Raw genomic sequence first — 21,226 nt, 5'->3', positions numbered from 1 at the left:
TCCACAATGCAGTACACCCTTAAATGTTACGATATCCATATCCCCCTCCTGCTGAAGGGGAAACAGGCCCTGTGGTGCAGTCACTGATATAAATAGGGCTCGGCTTTATTTCGCTCTCATAAACATGCAGATTGATTAGGGTCATTTTCTGCTAGCCTGCCTCCATCCACCCAAGCCTTCCCCTCCATTAGTGATGAAATCCTAGATTTATTGCAACGTCTGTTATTTTCAGACCATAATTCACGGGTCCTGCGGCTGTTTTATGCAGATGAGCTGTGGGGACTTTCCGTATTAATGGCATGTGTCTTTGTCCATAGGAGCGCATACAGGTGAGCAATGGGGCATTGTTAATCAGCCGCCTGACCCTGTCGGACACGGGAATGTACCAGTGTGTTGCCGGGAACAAGTATGGCGAGGTCTACTCCAATGCCGAACTCCGAGTTATAGGTAAGATCCTGCAATTGTGTCTGTATGCGTGAGTGTGTGTGCGGCAGATGCGTGTGCATGCATTCATTACAGTTTGCACCATCCTCTTCATTTGGACAATTTTACCAGATGACCTTTGGCCCCTCGGTTATTGACCGCTAAAAGGATATGGCGTCTTGCTGACAGTGACATAGAGTATACAGTTTAGTTTCTCTGTTTACAAGCGCAGCTCATCTGACCTGTGAGACTTGTCACTCTCTTCTTTGCCCCTGCACTCGCTTTCATCTTCCAACACATTGGCTATGTTCAGACTGCAGGCAAATGTGATTTTGGGGGATCAGATCTTGAAGCTCTACTTCCCACACTCACATCATTTGCAAGTGATCAGATGTAATTTGATGCTTCCGCACATCAGCGGGCTGTGCTGACTTGTCTGCATGGGTTGCCACGGTAATGGCTTGGTCATCTCTACGTAGGCTGGCTATGCCAAATCCAAAAATGAAAGAGCAATTGAAAAACAACTTGCAAGTCTATAGCCTTAAAGAGGAAGTCAACCCCAAAATGTTGTTTGCAATAATATGTTCTATGTGCCTCCATTAGTCTGAACTAATAAAATCCACCCGTTTTCAGCCGTCACTGGGGGCGGGCATTTTGTCACTTCTGTCAACTGAAAATGACATCACAGTTGCTCCGGGCTCAGCTCAGGTAACGATATTTTCTGAAACTGAGCCACGATTGGCCGTTATGTCAGTCCTGAGCAACTGTGATGTCATTTTCAGTCAACAAAAGTGACAAAATGGCCACTCCTGAGATGGCTAGATATTGTTTCTTATATTATATTCCACGAACGCAATATTAATCAGAATGCCTTGTTTCAACTAGTGGGTCTGCATAGAACATATTCTTGAAAAAAAATGTGTTTGATTTGACTAACTGTTTAGTTCTCTGAACTTTTGAAAATGGGCTTTCTAGCCCATTCCTAACCCTAACCCTTCCAACCGAATTCAAATATTTGCTATACATTGTTGAGTATGTCACATATATGGCCATAGCCACACTCGCATACTCACAAGTTGCAGTGCATAACTCATTCGTCATCACGTGTGTGTGGTGTGCACAGCAATTGGACGAATACAAATAGAGATGCACTTAAAGCAATTTATAGCATGCAATGAGAGATTTGACAAGCAGCAAAAATTGGAGGGAAGAGATAAAGTCAACAGAGTGACGATAGATATGACAAAAGTCCGATCTGGCGCTGCCAATCTGAGCAAGGACATTCTGACCATGTGGATAATTGGAGTCAGTGTGCAGAGTGCAGTGGTGTAAGTGAAGACAAAATGTCAAGGACTGGTGTCATGCTGCGAAAAGCCTATAAACGTGCCATATTTAAAGGTGCAATCCCCACAATCAGAAGTCCTGGTTTTGAATATCAACCTGTGTGCCGTGGCACATTAGTTTGCATTGAGACATCATCAGGTGAGCCGTGTGACATTGACCAATGTCAAATATTTTGACAAACATATGTGTTTTCTAATTTAAAGAAAACAGATTTGTTAATTTGTTCATGCCAACCGCATATAATAACAGGCAAAACAATCAAATGTTCTTCCACAAGATGACAGAAGGTACATAATGACCCTGTATAGCTACTTTTTATGAATCGTTTTGCTAAGTGGTGTTCCGTGAGATTTTTTTTCTGATGTAAAATAAGTGCATTGGCTCAATAAAGGTTGAGAAACACTGTCACTTCACTGCAGTCTCATGGCCATGACACTGTAACATGCTGCAACTGTTATCTGGCCTGAAAATAAATGTGTCATTTGTTATCTGTCACAGGTAGAAAAAAGAGACAAATCCAAATCACATTGAATCTCAGGGACCAAAAAAAAAAAAAAAATGCCATCAAACAAATGTGCAATCTCTAAATGAAATTTACCTAAAAAAATATTTGCGATTATTATTCTGAAATAACGAGTCTACCCCTTGTATCTCAGCTGTTGCTCCAGATTTCTCTCATAACCAATTGAGGAGCCAGACGTTGGTCAAGGTTGGAGGAGACATGCTCATTGAGTGCAAACCCAAGATGTCTCCGTGGGGTGTGATCTCTTGGAGGAAGGGCAGTGAAGCGCTGGAAGAAAGTCAAAGGTAACTGCAACACTTTTTACCCTTAAAACAATACTAGACTTGTGCTGCCAAGCAACACTACTTTTTGCTCAGAGCAGAATGTTGAAATCTATGAAATCAACTGTGGGTTATTTGTGGATTTATTGCCTTAGTGTGATCATATTTTGAAATCAAATCCTTGCACTCTGTAGCAGGCGAATCACTTTGGTACAACAAAAAGCTCCCCTAAAGCTGTGCCTCAAAGCTGAGCATTTACATTTTGACATTAAAATCAACACGATCCTAGTTTAATGGCCAATTTATCCGCTCGATTTTGACCTTCTCACATCAATCAGACGCGGTTCCATGGAAGTTTACCTTTTATTACCAACCATTTATTATTAACCATCTGCTCAAAACATTACATTCACTTGGCTCATTAAAATAAAGTGACAATGACCACCTTTCTTCTTTGCCACAGTTCATCTCATCTCTCCCTTTGAAGTGGAGATTCAGATTTTTATCTGCTGGCAACACTATGCCGCAAGCGGGTCACGTTAACATGTTAAAGTTATGACGTGCTTTAGTGTGCTTTTGAACAACGTGACAATATGGATTGTGGGTAAAACACTATGCCAGTCGTCATTGGTAGCAGTCTAGAATCAAAAACAGCTAAAGAGCGCGACAGTTGTTTGTGTTTCGCATCACTCCTGTTACAAAAAAAAATGCAGCTTGAAATCACACACTAGGGTGCCGTCAGTCTTACTGTTGTTTTTTTTTGTGTTGAATAGCACTCTGGAAAATAGGGTGGATTGATGTGGCAAATTTCTACCTTCAAGGCACTGGTGTCATTCACTCGATGATGATGGTGTATGTTCCGCTGAAGGAAAGTCAACAGCTCGTTCACACACAGATCACGCAGACCCAGAAGCAACTCTTAGCCAAAAAGCTAGACAGTCGCTCCACCATCTGAACCATAATTCCCCCAACGGGATAATATGGAGTCCTTGAATGTGAAAAGACTTTCCAGCTTCTTGCTCCACAATCATAAAAGGGACAACCCCACGCACCTGGAAATGAGTCCCTTCTAAATTGTAAAAATTCTAAAATGTAAAAATATGACATCATTTGCATAATGTTCCAAATATAATTCAAACAACTAGGCATTTAACCGATTTTTACCTTATCCATCGTGCGTCTGGATTTATATGGCTGTTTCCACTCAGAGAGGTTGAAATTGTATGGGAAATTTAGGAATTAGGTTGACTGGGGCTTAAACGTGCCTTAGAGACTATTTCACTGAGGATAATGATAAAAAGATGTCATTAGTTCTACTAGAGGGAATTAATTTTTTACACCCCGTTATAGCGAATATAACGCAAAACGCTCAAATACGCACACATCAACATCGAAGATCCTCGTGGTCATGCACAAACGAAGTGCAGTCACCACACATGGCCTGGCACCTCTCCAGCAGCTTTAGCAAACTTCAATCAGCCATCATCTGGTCCTTACACATGCGTGTGTGTGTCTGTGTATGTTGTTGGTGTGTGTGTGTGTGCGTGCCTGTTACACATCAACAAAATATACATTAAACAAATATAAATGTTAAAAAATGTATAAATTACCTGTGTTAATGAGGTGAAATTCCGTCAATAGCCAGGTTTACATGGATACTTTTTTGTCGGATTGAAATCATTCCAAATGAAGACCTCTGTTCACCTGTTTACATGTGACATGATCTATTTCGATCGCCCCTTTTACTTGCTCCACCCTGTTAATCAGATCAGCTGTGTTACAGCCGAGTGACATTCGGAGATCATAAAAACAACTGTAATTATTTAAATGTAGGTGTCGAAGCGAAGATAGAATGTACATAAACACACACACAACACACATGCATAACATGACGTACGCACACACACACACACTACTAAATACTGCTACTACTAAATAGCATGAAAATAGTTTGTACAGTTTGTCAAATGTAAAATTGTTACACTAGCGATGCACTATAAATACATTATTTTGCAGTCAAAAGTACATTTTCATTGTTGTTGATATTTTACAGAAGAAAAGGACTGTTTAGACTGTTTGAGGTGTCACTACAGCAAACATTATTTGCATAAAAGTCACTGCTGTGCATAATATATATTGTTTTCAAAAAAGCTTGTTTTCTCCCTTATTTTGGTCCAAAATATCTGATCTGGGCGAAACCAACCCATTATACTGCTGATGACTAAAAAATGCAATAATGTAGAAACAAACTTAAGAGGCTCTAATCTTTCATTTGGTAGTTTGCGTGTGTGTGAGCCTTGAAAGATTAGTCAGAATGCTCTCACTAGGCTGGCACTCAAGATTTTCTCTTTTTGTGTGTAATTGAAAGAATTGATTACCAAAGGTCGGCCATGATGTAACAACACATTCATTGTGGGTGCATTCATGTACATTTGATGTAAAAGTTAGAACAACTACATCTATATATTTCTTCACACAATGATAATACACAATAAAAAAAACTAGTCACCCCGTGGAGAGAGTGATGCAGTCCTCAGATGTGTGAGCGCATTTGCTGAGCAGCTAAGTGGAAAAGCAGCATGAAGCCTAAATTGTGGTTAACAGCTTTTTGCCGGCCAAAGCGGCCATCTGTTAACTAAATCCAAAGTGCTAATCAAGTACTTTTCACCTTTGTGGGGATGCAAGGCCAAGTGAGATCAAAATTCAAACTTCTGATATACTTCAAGGTGTTACACATAACATTCAGCAATCTTATGATTCCCGAACGTTCAATCTCAGGGGTGATGTGACATGCCGTGTTTGATGCGTGGCCTCGCTGCGCGCAGGGCTCACCCAACTGCTGTCAGCACGCTAGGCATGACTCCACTCGGACAGCGGTTGTGTGTGAGCACGGTGTCCTGCCAGGCTTTGCATACATACAAAGCAGTGTTGTTGCTTGTCAAACAAAGTGAAAGAGAATTTGCACAGTGCTTTTACTTCTGCTGCCCTTCACTCACCTGTGACGACTTGATTGCATGTCCCAACCTCACTGCATCGTGACTATTTCAACTCGCGTATTAACATAAGAGTACTGTATATATTTCTCTGTAAGTTGACACCACTTCACTTTTACTTCTTATTCTCGTGATTCAATTTATTAGCTATGTCCTTTAAAGCAGAGACTGAAGTGGCGTGATAAATACTTATTATTAAAACAATGTATTTGCAATGTATATCACTCAGATAACATGCGTGTATACAAAGGGAAAATGGATGGATTGATAGCGTTTATTTTTCACGGCTAAATTGTATGATTTGGGGTAGCCATGGCAACCACAGTGGAGTTCTTTCTTTGCAATGTTCTGAATAAATTCAGGCAAATACTCTGCAGAGGATCATTTCGATGGATTTATTTGGTGTGTTGTCTGCTGCTCTTTAGATGTTGAGAAGCATATATTGCCTTGCAAATTAAACGTGTCAGTCTCTTGGAAAAATGTGTTGTTGAAATAAAATAAATGACATATTTTTAGGAGACAATGCCTCACTCTACACAAGCCACATGATTCTTTGAACTCACTGGTTTGGCTTCTCTCCTCGAAAGCAGTGTTCTCCAATTTTTACTGAGCCAACACAGACATTTTACATTTGACAGATCTCAGAGCACACCGGTGTCCCCACCACACAGAAATGTCACCAAAAGTGAATACACCGGTCAATTAAGTACCTTCTGCTATTTAATGCAAAAGCATTTACAATTTTCTGTAACCACACATGCCTGGCATAGAGAGATGGAAAAAAGATACATTATTTGCTGTCAATAAATAATCATTTTCGGACCATTTAAGTGAAACCGGATCATTTCCGTGCCACATCTGATGATCTCTGAATGCACAATAATGTGCCACAACACGCTAGTTGGGAATCACCGCTCTAAAGTACGTATACTGCATATTCCATTTTACCGCAAGCCATCCAATTATGATATTTAGCATTTCATATGGAAATGGCTACAGACAACAATCAGGTCAATCAAATCAGCTCGTTGTCACAAATGACTGCAAACTACATAAAAATTTGATGAGATGAGATAACCCATGGAGATCGTTATTATTCTCTGTGTATGTACAGTTTCTGAGCAGGTATTTTAGCTTTGCACCTGCATGGAATGGTGCTAACCCATATGAGGTGGCGGCGAACCCCTTTTTGTTGAAGATGAATTGCCTTAATTGCCTTAGCACTCCACAGTGGCTATGGCAGAGAGGGAACCGGTGTCACCAGTTGGGTAATCCATCTTCAGAGCAGCATCATCCCCTTTTTCACTGCAGTGGAGCAAGGGGGGATGTCTTATCTACCCCAGACAAACCCACAGGGACACAGTTTAGATGACATCAGCTGGAATAAAGCAGCTGAGAGTGCAAAGCAGGGTATGGTTTGTAATTGGGCCATGTCAGCCACAAAGCCCACCAAAAAAAAGTAACACGCCATTTTAATATATCACGAGCAGGAGGGCTCGTGTTGGTCAGGTGCCTCAAACCAAAATCAGTCCGTCAACTGGCTGTCATGAGGTGCTACAGGATGTGCCGCAATCATACCTTCTTGGAAAGACCTTGTCTGGTTATCTTTGTCAGCATTGGCAGTCATACAAATATTTGCACAGGGCCAGTCAAAGATGTTTGCCTTTGGAGGAGTTAAATGCTTGGTTGTGACAACGCGAAAGCCTTGTTCTACAATGGCACATTTCAAGATTCCAGCATGCTCAAAGTTATATTTAAGTTCTATGGAAAGTTTTAGAGGGTGTGGAGGAACTGACAACAGCAAAATTTGAGATGAGGATCCACGATGATGTTCAGGAGTCCAGCAATTGCAATTTGACCAGAATTTTAGACCGGCTCATGTGAGTTCCAAGATAAACTGCACTACGACTAAGCTCTCCTATTTTACTTAAACACCTTTTGCATTGCACAATACACACAGCAACAAAATTAAGGGGTTTTTTTCAATCTTTAGCTAATCTTTATTTATCCAGGTAAAACAAATGTTCTTTTGCAATGCCAACCTGGCTGTTGTTTGAATCTTAGCTGTTAGCAGATGGGAGGAAAGCAAAATACCAAAATCTCCTTTAAAGGGGAAGTCAACCCAAACATATTTTTTCCAAGAATATGTTCTATGCAAGCCCACTAGTTGAAACAAGGCATTTTTATAAATATTGCATTTGTGGAATAAGAGTTGCTCCCTAAGGTGAAGTGAGGTAACACGAGAGCATACCCATGCACACAACACAGTACGCAAAGACTGGATGTCATGAGTTGATTAGTCTATGGAAAGAGAAACGATTTCTGCATGTGCTTGGTTGGCCAGATTTCATCCATAGTAATGACCCAGAGGTTCGCTATCCTTCTCGCAGGGTGTACATCCCTCTACCCCGGCAGCGCAAATAGTCATGATGGTCACGTAAAAGACGAAATGTCTTGTGGAGTGATCAGCATTTATGAGCCCATCTGTTCTGCTAGACACTCTCCAGAAGGAATCAGTGCCAGGAGAGCAGCAAACTTTGCATTCATTTACTTACGGCATATTGTGCCCTCTTTCCTTGATAGTTTTGTCTGATTTGAAGAAAATTGAAACAGACATCATGCATTGGTTTCCACTAATTCCCCAGGTGTCTTCATTAAAGGTCTGTGAAATTATTTGGTCAAAATACACAACGGATAATGAAATACACTACACTTAACCTCCATTTACAACATTGGTTGAAATCGGGCGTGACAGCCATCAGGAATTTCGGGAAAATGTGTTGATTTTCCAGAATGGCCGGTCTATTTCCGGACCGGTCGGACCATGTGACGGCCGCCCCACTGCCCATGTTGGTGATTAACGTATGTGTGATGTCTCTGTGATATTGTGGTTATCAGATGCTGTCTATGCCTAGCCTTAGTTGTGCTTACCTTTCGACTTTGACATTATATGTTTGCATTTAATCCTCACTTGAAAATTCCAGATCTTCGCCCAGCCTTGCTGTCAAGTCATGGGCAAGGTAATTTGGTGTGGGGATGATATTTTGTAAATTAGCCACACTCTTACTCCACAATTTAGTAAAATTCAGAACGGCTCACATACAAATGTTCACAAATAGATTGCTTGGTACTGTCGTTCCACATCTGATTATTGAACAGGCTCTCCCTAATTCCAAATAATTGTATCCAACCAATGAAAAGTCCATTTCCGATAGTGAAACCCCTTGCATATCAGACATGCAAATTTTAGACTGACAGACATGGAAGTGATCAGCACTGAAATATATTCATAGTTGATGAATAAAATGCAGGCTTTGGATGGACAGCCCATTGTGATGTGCTAACTCTGAGTCAGTACAAAGTGTTCCCTCATTCCTAGCCTGCATGCTGTTAAAATTGTTTATTATGCTTAAGTCTTGCTACCACTTTTTCTTCTCATCAAATCTCTAATTGCATCATCTGGAGTCTAATAGAACATCTGCTTACGAAGTGGAGTCCTGCCTCTCTCTCAGTGGAGGTTTGCAGTAAGGGAGAGCAATGTTAGGCCTAAACACTGAAAGCGTACATGTCCAGAAGGACTTATTCATTACTTTGCTTGGAGAAAAGCTTTACAACCGCCAAGGGCTGTTGTGGACCGCTGACTTGCTTTTTTATTTTACCTTTGCCAACAATTCTCCACCTTGGCTGTAGCCATATGGCTCACAAGGTCCCCTGAGTGAAAATGGGAGCAAAGTGAGGATTAGAGAAGCTGGCAGCTGTAGACGCCGCCATTCATGGGTGCCCGCAAGCATGCACATCCATGTAGCAGATTAAATGTTTTATTTAATAAATCATGTATCAGTGTTGCTCAGTAGGTGTAAAAAAACAAACAAAAGAACCATCTAGCCCATTATATCCACTGTAATGCTACCGTAACGTTTCTGACTTTGTTTTATGAGGCAATTGATTGTATTCTCCTACTTTCATAACTAATTTACTCTACATCATGTTGTAGAGGTGAGACAAAATATCAGTTTTGTTATGTGCTGTCTATAGCCCACTATTAGAGTATATCTTTCGGGGCCACCAGCATTGAACGTTTACATTGAGACTTTCCTGTCTGCATAGTTCAGTGCATAATATTTTACTTTTATAAGAATATGGTAATCAAGTATTCTAGTTGTACTGGCAAGACTAAATTTATGATCAAAAAACATGTTCAACACAGGGCTGATTGATACTGATAGGTCAAATTTGGGTGGGGCACACTTAATGATGAATTGTGTGTGCAAATGAGCACGTTACACTAAAGACATCTTACTGTTTTTGAAAATGTGTAGTGTAGCATCAAAAAATAATATGACTAAATATATACTAAATTTCTATTGTTACTCCACATGTACACAGATTTCATTCGAAAAAAAATCAATCGACATTGTTATTCGACTGTAAAATCTGTCAATGCAATACAAAGAAAACCAGAGCACTAAGATAAGAACGTAAACAAGAAACCATTCAATCATTTTAAATGTCAAAAGAGCCAAATCAGCTGCAAAGGATTTGGTAACATCCTGCCTCAATTCCAAAAAGAAGTGTTTTCACAGAGGCACCATACATAATAGTATAAAAACCGTGTGATCACCGTTAGCGCTTCCACTCTGATTTTGCTTAATTGGTGAGCTTTCTATGCTCATAAAATCAGATGATTCGTTTCACCTCCAGTAATCATTAGGGAGTGCTGGAGGAGGAAAAGCATAATAAAATAATAATCACAAAAATAGATTACAATAGAGCTACATATCTGATTCACACTTGTGCAACTTGTAAAGTGTGATCAGGGGGGCACATGGACCAGCGACTAAACCATTTGCTTACAGAACCGGGTAAAGATGCAGATCTAGGAAATTATTCTTAAGTGTCACAATGATCCACAAAAAAGGCAGGAGTTTGTGACAGTTGGCACCCACTTACAGTATAATGTCTAATTAACTCTGGTGATGGAGTAGAGCCGTTTCAATTATTCATCTCCCAAGAAAGTGTGTACAATCTGTTGCTTCCAACTCTGTATGCAGCAGTTCTGGACCCTCCCAGCAATCTCTTTTCGTGAATCGTGAAAGTTTCATTTTCCTACATGACAGCACATTGTTGATGGGTAGCGCTACGAAGCATGCGGTTAGCACATCTACCTCTAAAGACTCCTCTTTTGAATCTTATATTGCTCAATGTGGATTGTCTGTGTATCTGTCCTTGTAGCTGACATGGCTTTTAGTTGCCAGGTGCTTCAGTTTCTCAACACATTCCAAAAAACATGCATGTTAGGGTGAAGAATATGAGTTGCCCGTTAAATATTGATGTGAGTCAATGGATGGTTCAATGGTTCATCCCACCATGATTCAGAGCAGACATATATATATATATATATATATATATATATATATATATATATATATATATATATATATATATATGTGTGTATTTTTATATATATATACAGAGAGAGAGAGAGAGAGAATATTGTAGTTTGTGCACACCTGGAGGAGTGAAATACACAAATATTTGTCCTAACCTAATATGACATCACTTTTGTAAGAAACTGATCTGTTTTTCAAATTGCACAATTTTGTTTAAAGAAAATGCTTAGTTTTGAATGGCTGATCAAATATAAACTTTAGCCATAGTCAATGCATAATATATGATATTTGAAATTATTTTATTGCATTGTAAAAGGTATGTACATTACTAAGTGCCATTTCAATTGATTATGTGCTGCATCATTTTCAATTTGGGGAGTACTAGAAACATATTTTTGAAGCCTTATGCTAACAGACTAACCTCTAATCTCGCACATGAGATAAAATGAGTTGAGAGATGTTTGCCGAGATAAGGTCAGCCTGTGTCCCTTGTGCCGCTCACTAGGATTGTTTTTATCTGAAAGACTTTGGCTGATATCATTTTTCAAAGTGAGAATCCACCAGCGCAGCAAGAGTAATCCATCTTGGTACCGTTGACAATTTCCTGTGGAACACGTGCATGCTCTTTATTCCTCAAGGAATACCTCAGCACGTAAGAGATGAATATCTGTGAAGCAGGAGAGCAATTTGTGATTAAAAGAATCCTTTGGAATAACATCCACAAACCCTTTGTGGCCCAGGCCGATAAACTCTCCGTCCTTGCAAGGCAATTACCGGTGCCATCTCATAATGTTGCATTGCAAGGAATCAGGACAGTCTCAGTGAGCCTGTGTCATTAAGATACCTTGCTATAAAATGCGCAGTTTTACAGAACATTTTGTCCTTGATTGTTTGTCTACACTTAAATTCTGAGTTATAGATTAACGTGATGTGATGTGGCTTACATTTTTTTTTAGCACAGTAACCACTTCCCTGAATGAAGCTATTAGTTAAGGTCTAATAAATTGTTTTTTAGGATGTTTGGGACCTGCGTTATGAAATGCCAAAATGTCAGGATTTCATAAAATGAGGGATTATTGCTTTGAGTCCAACATTACTCTCCCCTGGGATTGTTCTAATAAAGCATTAGTATTGCAGCCTCAAATGTTGCCATGCTGTCACAACTGTAGTGTGTAGTGGTCCAAAACACAGCTCAAGACAGAAGCTTTTACTTACAAGCACCGTACTTAAAACAAAAGAAGGAGTTCACACAAAAGGGAAAAAGATGCGATGAGACTGCACTTTGCGATCGGTTGCGGGCAAGTCTACTATGTCCAACCTATTGGACGATGGTGTTGGTTTAGAAGAGGACAGGTTATGAATAGAGAACGGATGCAACTATTGATTGCACCTCAGCGACTGCTAATGTGGATAATGACGAAGGGGTACCTCCCCCTGCCTTTCTTTGCTTTATTCACTTTGAGACATTCTCAATGGTGGTCACAACGTAGCACACTGTTGAGCATTGATTGACACCTTCAAACGATGTTGGTCAAGTGGTACTTTTATAAATGGTCCAATGGTTGCTTTATTCTTCATTAGACGATAATGGAGCTGCTACAAACCATGTGACTCGTGCTCTTTGCTTTAGTTTTCCTAGGGAAATGTTCTACTACAGCTGCATAAAGTCACAGAAAATGTTCTGGATAATGTATGTCTTCACATTTGAAGTCTATTATTTTAAAAAAAAATTAAATAAAACAGTTACTTAACAATCCAAATTTTGGCTTTTTATTTCCAGGCATTTGGATCGATACACAACCTTTTCTTTCATTTCTTTAGGCTAATGCGGCCAATGAGGGCCATTGATTTGACTCTGCAAAAAGTGGCCCGTATGACATCCTCTTTTTTACGTTCCCATGACTTTAAATTTGTCTACGTCTAGCTTTACATGTCAACAGTGACCTACTGCCCATCAGTGCCTTGTGGTAATGCTGTGATCATTCATTGCAGCTAATGATCCATGCGACAGGATAAGAGTCATTGGGACCGTTCTGTGTATAGCAAAAATCAATATCAATTACACCTGTATTGAAAAGTTGCCTCAAGTTGACGTCCATATATCTTCCCTTTTTTTTTTTTTTTTTTTTTTACCAGCGTCAGGCAATCTTTTTGTTCATTGTAAGTGCTATAACAGCAAAATCAAGTACATACTTGCTAGAAGATATCTAATTGACCTTTAACCTTGATGTTGACAATATCACAATGCAGCAGAATGGGCATTTGTTGTGTATAACCCTGTTTGAAGCGCACATGCAAGTGGCTTTGCCACATAGCGTTGAGCTGAGCAGGCATCAGCATCTTGGGACTCTGCTGCACAGCTGGACTTGATTTATGGCTTTAGCTGGGCTGTTTTGCAACAGCAGCACACACAATGGAGCCCATAGGAGCGGACAGCCTTTCAATTTATCTAAAACAGATCCATCCGAAACACAACTCAGGATTTTTTAAAACGTTCAGGAGCATCTAAAAGGATATGGTGACCTTGTCTCTTTCAGGTTCACTCACCTCCAACATTGTGCGGTTTTGATACAATTATGATTATACATATCTTTGTCAGTTATAGGTACTGACAGTCATTGGACTGTTAGATTAGGCTGCTTAATTAGCAGGTCCGCATTGGGCACCAATTGAAAAGTTCTGAGGAGACCTTTGCCTGGTTCTTTTTGTATCTTAATTAATTACGATGCTAATAGCAACTATCGGAAGACTGCATATTCTCAGTTGAACTATTTGATGGATGCCAGAAAGCTAGAGACATGGCCGTGGAGCCTTTTTCTGCGAGATTGCAGACGAAAGTCTAATCCGTCCAAAATGGTTGTACTCTTACGCTGTCTTGGCGACCAACGCAGATGCCTCTGCCTAGCCGATGTGTGTGACTTTACGGTCTTAACTGAAATAAACGAATATCGCCAAGGGAAGAAAAGAGAAAGGAGGAAGGGTCACAGTGACACTAGCTCAAGTCACCTATCTAATTATTAAAAGGTCTAATTTAACATCAACATCTGTAATAGTTGTACAAACTCATCTCTCTGCAGCAAAAAGAACGATGCATTTTCCTCACGGTACGTCAAAGCACGAGCTTTAGGTTTAGTGAACTAATAATTTGGGGAGAAATAATGGCTGGTTTTGTTGTGAGTTGAGCAAGCCGTGTCTGTTCACTGAAGCAAGGATGCAATGTAGAAGGTTTTAACTGGGGCTAATTATTTGGTGAATTCACCTACAAGCGTGTGACCATCTTGCTTCCTGTGGTGTCATGGCTGAGTTATTCCACTGATAGAATCTTAACCTCTATTTTCACAAGCTCGGGTTATTTACCCTGTTAATTAGGTAGGTGCACACACAGGCACCGCACCCTGCGGCCACACTGCCAGTCAGCCATGGCACATCAAAGTCAATAAGTATTCATGAACAGTCCTGCTCAGAACTCTCAAAACTCTGATTATGCATATTGTTTGCATGTTGAATCCTTGTGAGTCAGTGTCTGTTCTTTGACAGCGTCGGTAGGTTGGTGTGCTTCTGCAGAAAGTGAGCAAACATTATTCCACTATTTGAACAGGCAGCTTCAGAGAGGTCCAACCAACACTTTGTTCAGAGCTGTCAACACACAATATTCATGGCTTTTTGGGACTCGTTATTGGCGCTGTGGCAATTTCTCTTATAACAAAGAATTTTATCAAACAGATCAAAGATACAATATGTCGAGTGAACCCTCAAATCAAAGGTTTCAAGTGTCGTTTTGATCGAGAGCAAAGACGCCCGCATCTGTTAACGACATCTCAGAGACATTAAGGAAATAACAAAAACAGGCTTTTTTTTTTTTTTTTTACATTTGGAGTTGGCTCTTTCCTGTGATTTCCACTTCACAGTGGCTCTGTGACTGATGTTGCGTCTCTTTCATCTTGCCGAATCCCAAGGAGGATCAGCACCGCGCAGCCACTGTCCTACACTAAAATACACACCTGCCTTTTTTCACTCACCATGTCACCCTGCTCAAAATAATCAATCCGATCGGACAAATATTTCCGTCTCCATTAAAACCGGAGACATAGAGGAAAGGAACGGAACTTGTGTTCATCTCACCTGTAAATTATTGATACCTGCCCCTTCGCTAACATCCCCTAGGATGGAAATGGGAAACGTCTTCTCGTGTAATAGGCACACCGACCAGACATTTTGTCTGGGCCATAGGAGAGAAGTGAGAATGAAATGTAGGTGAGCCTCAATATTTTATTCGCCACTGGCATGCTGCAACTGAGCTATACTTTATTTGACCTTTATCTTCAAACTAAAATAACAAACACAGACAAATGGTTGGTAATGATTTTCAATATGGAAGCTAAAAAAAAGAATACAAGGCTTGAGATGGGTTGAACTCCTTGTTTGATCCATTTTGCTTGCATTCAGCTCCGCTGGTTCAGCCTGCAACAAGCCTTCTCTTATGTTGTATTTACACTAAGTTCCTGGCGGGCACGGCAGCCGCAATTTTAGGCCACCGTAGGCAAAACGGGGTGGTTGTGAGAAATTGTGAGGGCAAAACGTGGCAGGCCATGATTGCCGTGGATGCTCAGCGAGGTTTTTTTTTAAACGTCTCAAACATTTGACACGACAGTCATGGGTTAGGGTTAATTGGTCAATATTCCATGGCATGTAAAACACATCTGCCTCATGGTTCTGAGGTTGGGAGTTTGAATCTGGGCTCCAGCCTTCCTGTGCGAAGTTTGCATGTTAAGACTAATCTCACAAACCAAAAAGATGGATTCTAGGCTAGTGTTTGTTTGATACTGTTAGCAAACACAACTTTAGCTGGAGTTTATTTTTTATTAGCGTTTTTTTTTTTTTTTTGACAAACACAAACACAATCTGTTTTTTAAAACACATAACATAATACTTGCTCGCACATCCACACGTAGTCTGTGAAAGGTCGACCTTTCTCTCCAAACAATGACGGCGAAAAAAACATTCACAGCCTGTCAAACTGCAGAGTCCAACTTCATCAGAGCCAGAGACATCACCGCCTCATTAGACAAGACAGCGGGATTATTAGAACCCGTCATCTTCGCCCATGACCGAGGGACATTTCACATGGTCCTTAATGGTTTCAACTTTGAAGTTGCTTGTTCTGACCCTAAAAGACATCCACATCACCTTATCACCGCTGTTCTGTCTGACACATTTTCAGCAGTGATATCAGAAAAAGGGTTCACGAATGCACCAATGAGCAAAGTGCGGTGCTCGCGGGAGTTGAAGTGTCAAAGTTTCACATTGCAATCGCTTTATTATTACAGAGACCCTTTGAGAGAACTGCAATTAAATATTAACGTATAAAATTCGACCTCCCAAAGTTGATGGTGGGAGTGACGGAGTTACTTGCCACGAATGAATTTCACCCGCATTTGGCAGGTTGATGGGTGTTCATGTCAAGCTCTGTTGCTAAACAATGTGGAGCAACCACCTATGATCAAACATGATTGACACTGATGCAAACAGACCATGAAAAACAATATTTGCTTAACTTCCTCAGAAAAATAAAACTTTTTCATTCTCATTCGGCCACTTTGGTACAATTCCAAATTCCAATTCCAGCACCCTCTCCTGTGCCCCCCTGGCCTGCACTTACACTGCTCGACAGCATTCTGGCTTTATTAACGTGTTTCACTTACGCTATCTCTTTGTTATACATTACCACAACACTCCTAACAGTGTGGATTTTTATTTGGTTTCATTTCAACTGCAAGTGGGCGATTGTCATTAGCAACTCTCAACGGTAGCGATCGTGCACATTCATTTGTGTGTCACCAAGAAAGCGTACCGGACTTGTGAAAGATCAGAGCACTCGCAGGAGCCAGTGTGCCCAAAACAATGCATGCAACATTCGAAATACATTAATAATTCAAGCAGTCACATGCCTCCCCTACCGTTAGCTCGAACAAGAAAGACCTTCTGTTGCACCGTCTCTCTGCCTATGTAATTTTCACTTACTCTTTCCACTATTATCAGAAGTCAACAGTGCTGTTTTGTGGACACACATCATTTCTCTTTTTTTGAGCAGGCCGAAGTTATTTATATATATGCCTCCACTTTGAAAATATGTTGTTTATTAGATGGTCCCCCTGTGAGTTCTGACAATATCTGGTTTTCAAGGGCACGATTTTCCTTTTTTGCCTCTTATTAAGGAAAAGTATACTTTTTTTTTCAGCTTTTTTGACCTTTTTAGAAGCACTCATTCTGTATGGCCATTGTATAAAGGGCATCCTTTGCCATTTCTAGCCTAGTACTGTGTTGCATTATTTGCCAGTAAAACCAATAACCTATTTTTTTTCTTTACTTGAGAAGACAAATATTTTAATTAGATAAATGTTGTTGTTTATAACAGGAGCATGTGTATAACGTTTTGTTATGTATCCGTGTCAGTGCTGTACTTGAACAATAACTTTTTTTAACACACCATTTGTATATTTTGACCGCAGGGTTTCCATTCTGGATAATGGTAATCTTCGCATATGGAACGTAAGCAAATCAGATGCTGGACACTACACGTGCATGGCTAGGAACCAGTTTGGTGTGGCCAGTAGCACAGGAAGCGTCACAGTTAAAGGTAACTTCCATTTCCATTTGCTATTTACCAGAATTTGGGATTTATGAACCTTTTACAATGGTGCTTTTAGATATAAGTGATGCGAGTAATGAGTTTTTCGGGATATAATCCATTGTTGGGACAACTGTTTGCTTTGACTTGGGAGCAAAAAGGTGTCTGTGAACGTATCTAAAATCATTTCACAACAAGCAACATTTTGGCAAATAATAAACTATTTTTCAAAACAGAGGCTTCTGGCTGATTATTGCCACTCCCAGTTAACATTTACTGTCAAGCTAAACATACTGCCCCCAGGTGGCCAAGGCGCAAACACCAGAAGGAGCACCAAGATGTTCATTGAAGCAATAATTGTGGCAAAAAATCTTTAATTTCTTTACATTGGTGATTTAGTTATGTCATCACTTTATGTTTTTATCGAGTACAAATTATATAGTTGTATTTTTCTTTTCTTTCAAACAATTTCGTTTTCTGGATGGAACAGGTTCACGGCATTTACATTCATTCTAATGGGGAGCATTGATTTGAGATTCAAGTGTTTTGAGTTACAAGCATGGACATGGAACAAATTAAACGTGTGTGCTAAGACAACACTGTACGTTGAACTGTACCTCAAACCAACTGAATGGGTCAGTCTATTGATCTATCTTTCTGTTGATCTATCGATTTATCCATCATCCGTCTATCTTGTCCTCCCTCCACCATTAATTCATCCGTCATTCATCCATGCATCCATCCAACAATCCATCCCATCTGGCTGCTTGTTTCTCTGACATTGCCATTTCAGAGAGGGAAAATGCTGACAAATCTCAAAGTGTAAATTAGCATTATCGTTCCGAGCTCCCAACTCCATTGTCAACCGATTTACACAGTACTAAAAATACGCTTTTGAATAAGAAGGGAGGACAAGCGGTTGTGCTACTGGCACAATATGCAAATGCAAGTGTCTTCATGCACTTTTGCAGCTCCATGAGAATGGGAATCATTTTTAAAAAGAGCGTCTCTACGCTGAACTTTTCCCAAAAATCACAAAGAAACTAAAATTCACCTTTTTTAATAGGTCATTCTTGTGCGAATATACCAAGTCCTAAAGAGCAGAGCTGTCGTTACAAATGGGGCAAAGCTACCTCGCCATGCGTGTTTTCAGAGGTGTTGAAATTACTCGGCACTCTCCCTCACTGCCTCTGGTATCGTCTGAGGATATTCTGTGTGGAAAAAGACCTCATGTTGTTAGATCATCTGCAATGGGGATTGCTTTCCTGCTCTGGTGCTGTGACTTATTATACTTCATTAAAAATTAATGGGAACTGGGTATAAAGTGCTGTGCATTGAGTGCCTCTCGTCTGCGCACACTGCTGATTTTCTTCTCTGTTTCCACTGGGGATGGTGTTATCACCTCCTCTAGTTTGTAGAGGACTTGCTGACATATTTAGTGAACTCGTAGCCTTACTATGACCCGCTTTCACTTTGGTTGCTGGTTCAAATATAATATTATTGGTTCTGCTTCGAGCTTCCTTGCCAGTCGTATTTTTCGGATTTATCGGAATCCTAACCTTTATATGTTGGCCTCAGGGAATTTCTTTTTTGGCATTCAAAATGCTGCTTTTTTTATATCCATATTTCAACAGAATGTTGAAATATTTGATCATTTTGTCAAGACTCACCAAAGAAGTTCAGTAAACCTGCGCGGTAAAAGGTTATGTTTTTCAGTGTAACTGCGTCTGAGTAGAGTTGCTTGTGTACAGCACTGTGCTTCCACTTTGTGGCGGTTAAACAACCAATGAAAATTTGTTAATGAAAAGATTTCAATAATTTCAAATTACCCAAACTATAGCCAATGAAGTGCTGTACAGTTGTTGCCACTCAGTATGGGAGGATAAAAAACACTCCTTGTTCAACCGTATAACTTTTAACTGTCTCGTAGGACTTGCTATGGAATATTTTTCAGTGTCATCGAGAAAGCGTATGACTATTGCATCAATTGTGCCCTCCTCTTTGTTACATTCCGATTCATAAATTGAGTGAACATCAATAGTCATATTCAAGCCAATCTTGGAAAATAAATATTGAATATTATTTATAAAAGAATCCACCTCCCGTCATTTAATTTGGCGAATATTCCGGTCCAACCCTGTCATCTGTAGATTACTTAAATCAAGACGTGTTTCCTCTTTCTCTTTTGAATTATAAAACACAGATTTCATACATTATGAATGCTCGAAAGTCAGCAGCAGTCAAGAATGTGGAAGAGAGCTTTGAGTGCACGTTGCTGCTGATTTACAACAACCCCTCACTCTCGCCCAGCCCCCACACCCCCCACTCCTCACCCCCCATTGTGAGCGCTCCTACAAAAATGAAACCTGTGTAGGATTTAAGAAAAGCTTAAATTGGGCTAGAGAACGCTGTGCAGTGTTTTGAAAGGAATCATAATGAGTTCCCTTTCTTTTCATCTCTGTTTATCACCCAATCTTTGTCATATTACAAAAGACCATAATATGATAGTGTGACATCCTCCACCCTCAGGCAATCAAGGGGCAGGTTGAAACCTGCTGCTCACTGCAGGTTCAGGTTGTTGTCTGCAAGTGTGATTTTCCAATGAAGCTGCAAGGTTAGGGGCCTAGTAATGTCTTCTCAGCATAAATAGACTTTGCCGTTACGGGCTTCGCTTTATCAAAGAGTCAAGGTTTATTAGACACCCATTCACTGCTTTTCCATCATCATATGTACAAGCAGTTTTCTGCAGCTGATGTACAAATACTCCCCAATATGATTTTGCGCCTTTCTGTCACATTTGATATTGTCTCATAAATGTGACGGGGTAATTTACATGCATTATTTGAGTGAGAATTGGAAACCTATTTAGTGGGGGACAAATGTGTGTTGGGAGCAGCTCTTATGGGAGATGACAGTATTATATTCCAATTGACTTTGCTAATATGAATGCTGAAAAATACCTGTCAGGAAGCATTGTGAATATGAGTCACCTAGAAAACAGCTAAGGAGGAGCAGTCACAATAAATGAGCCTTGTTAATGTCCACATTATGCCAACACTTGGGGGATATTACCAGATTAATTGCATTTGATTAGACATGCACCGGCTGAATTTAGATTTCACCAGGCCTGAGCCATTGCCAATTAGTACATAATACAGTTAGTAAATAAGTGTGACAACAGCCAATCAGAATCAATCTTTTCCTGCTATACTTTCACTTGTATATCACGGTGCATAAATGATTTCCAACATAGTGTGTGGCACTTCGTCAATCTTAGATGTTAGATATTGCACACTATTACATCATTAAATGTTTTTCTCACCCTTTGTTGTGTTTTTTTTTATTTTTTTTTTTTATTGTGTACATACATTATTCCATATGTTAATAAAATGTTCAAGTACTCTCTAGTGTCTTTATTTTTCATTACATATGTTTTAAAACGGGCAGTTTAAAAACAAAGAAATTGTGATAATAGTCAGATTCGGACAATGTGAAAAATCATATTGTGATTATTATCTTTTATTTATTTTGCCATATGGGCCAGTCCTACTAATGCGATTTAGCAAAAAAGGAAAAAGGTATCGCGGTCGGTATTAGAAACCAGGTCAAATAAAAAAACACGCTGCGCTCCCTGGTTGAAGCAAAAAAAAAAAAGGGGGTTGCGG

General features: G+C 39.9%; 1 protein-coding gene across 2 annotated transcripts in view; it reads left to right on the top strand.

Annotated features, from left to right (window-relative positions):
• The window catches only part of LOC147142513 (contactin-4-like), an 81,630-nt gene that overhangs the window by 47,848 nt on the left and 12,556 nt on the right, over positions 1-21,226 (top strand). For both annotated transcript variants that reach the window (XM_086040749.1, XM_086040748.1), the window contains exons 10-12: positions 318-447; positions 2,424-2,574; positions 17,443-17,570. In XM_086040749.1, coding sequence (XP_085896875.1) covers positions 318-447; positions 2,424-2,574; positions 17,443-17,570 — 409 coding nt within the window. The remainder of the gene's footprint in view (positions 1-317; positions 448-2,423; positions 2,575-17,442; positions 17,571-21,226) is intronic.

Source organism: Filicampus tigris, chromosome 9 (assembly GCF_054856515.1).
Source record: "Filicampus tigris isolate MCC_2025a chromosome 9, RoL_Ftig_1.0, whole genome shotgun sequence".
Lineage (NCBI taxonomy): Eukaryota > Metazoa > Chordata > Actinopteri > Syngnathiformes > Syngnathidae > Filicampus > Filicampus tigris.
The sequence above is the reverse complement of the archived record's forward strand: the minus strand, read 5'-3'. Positions and strand labels throughout refer to the sequence as shown.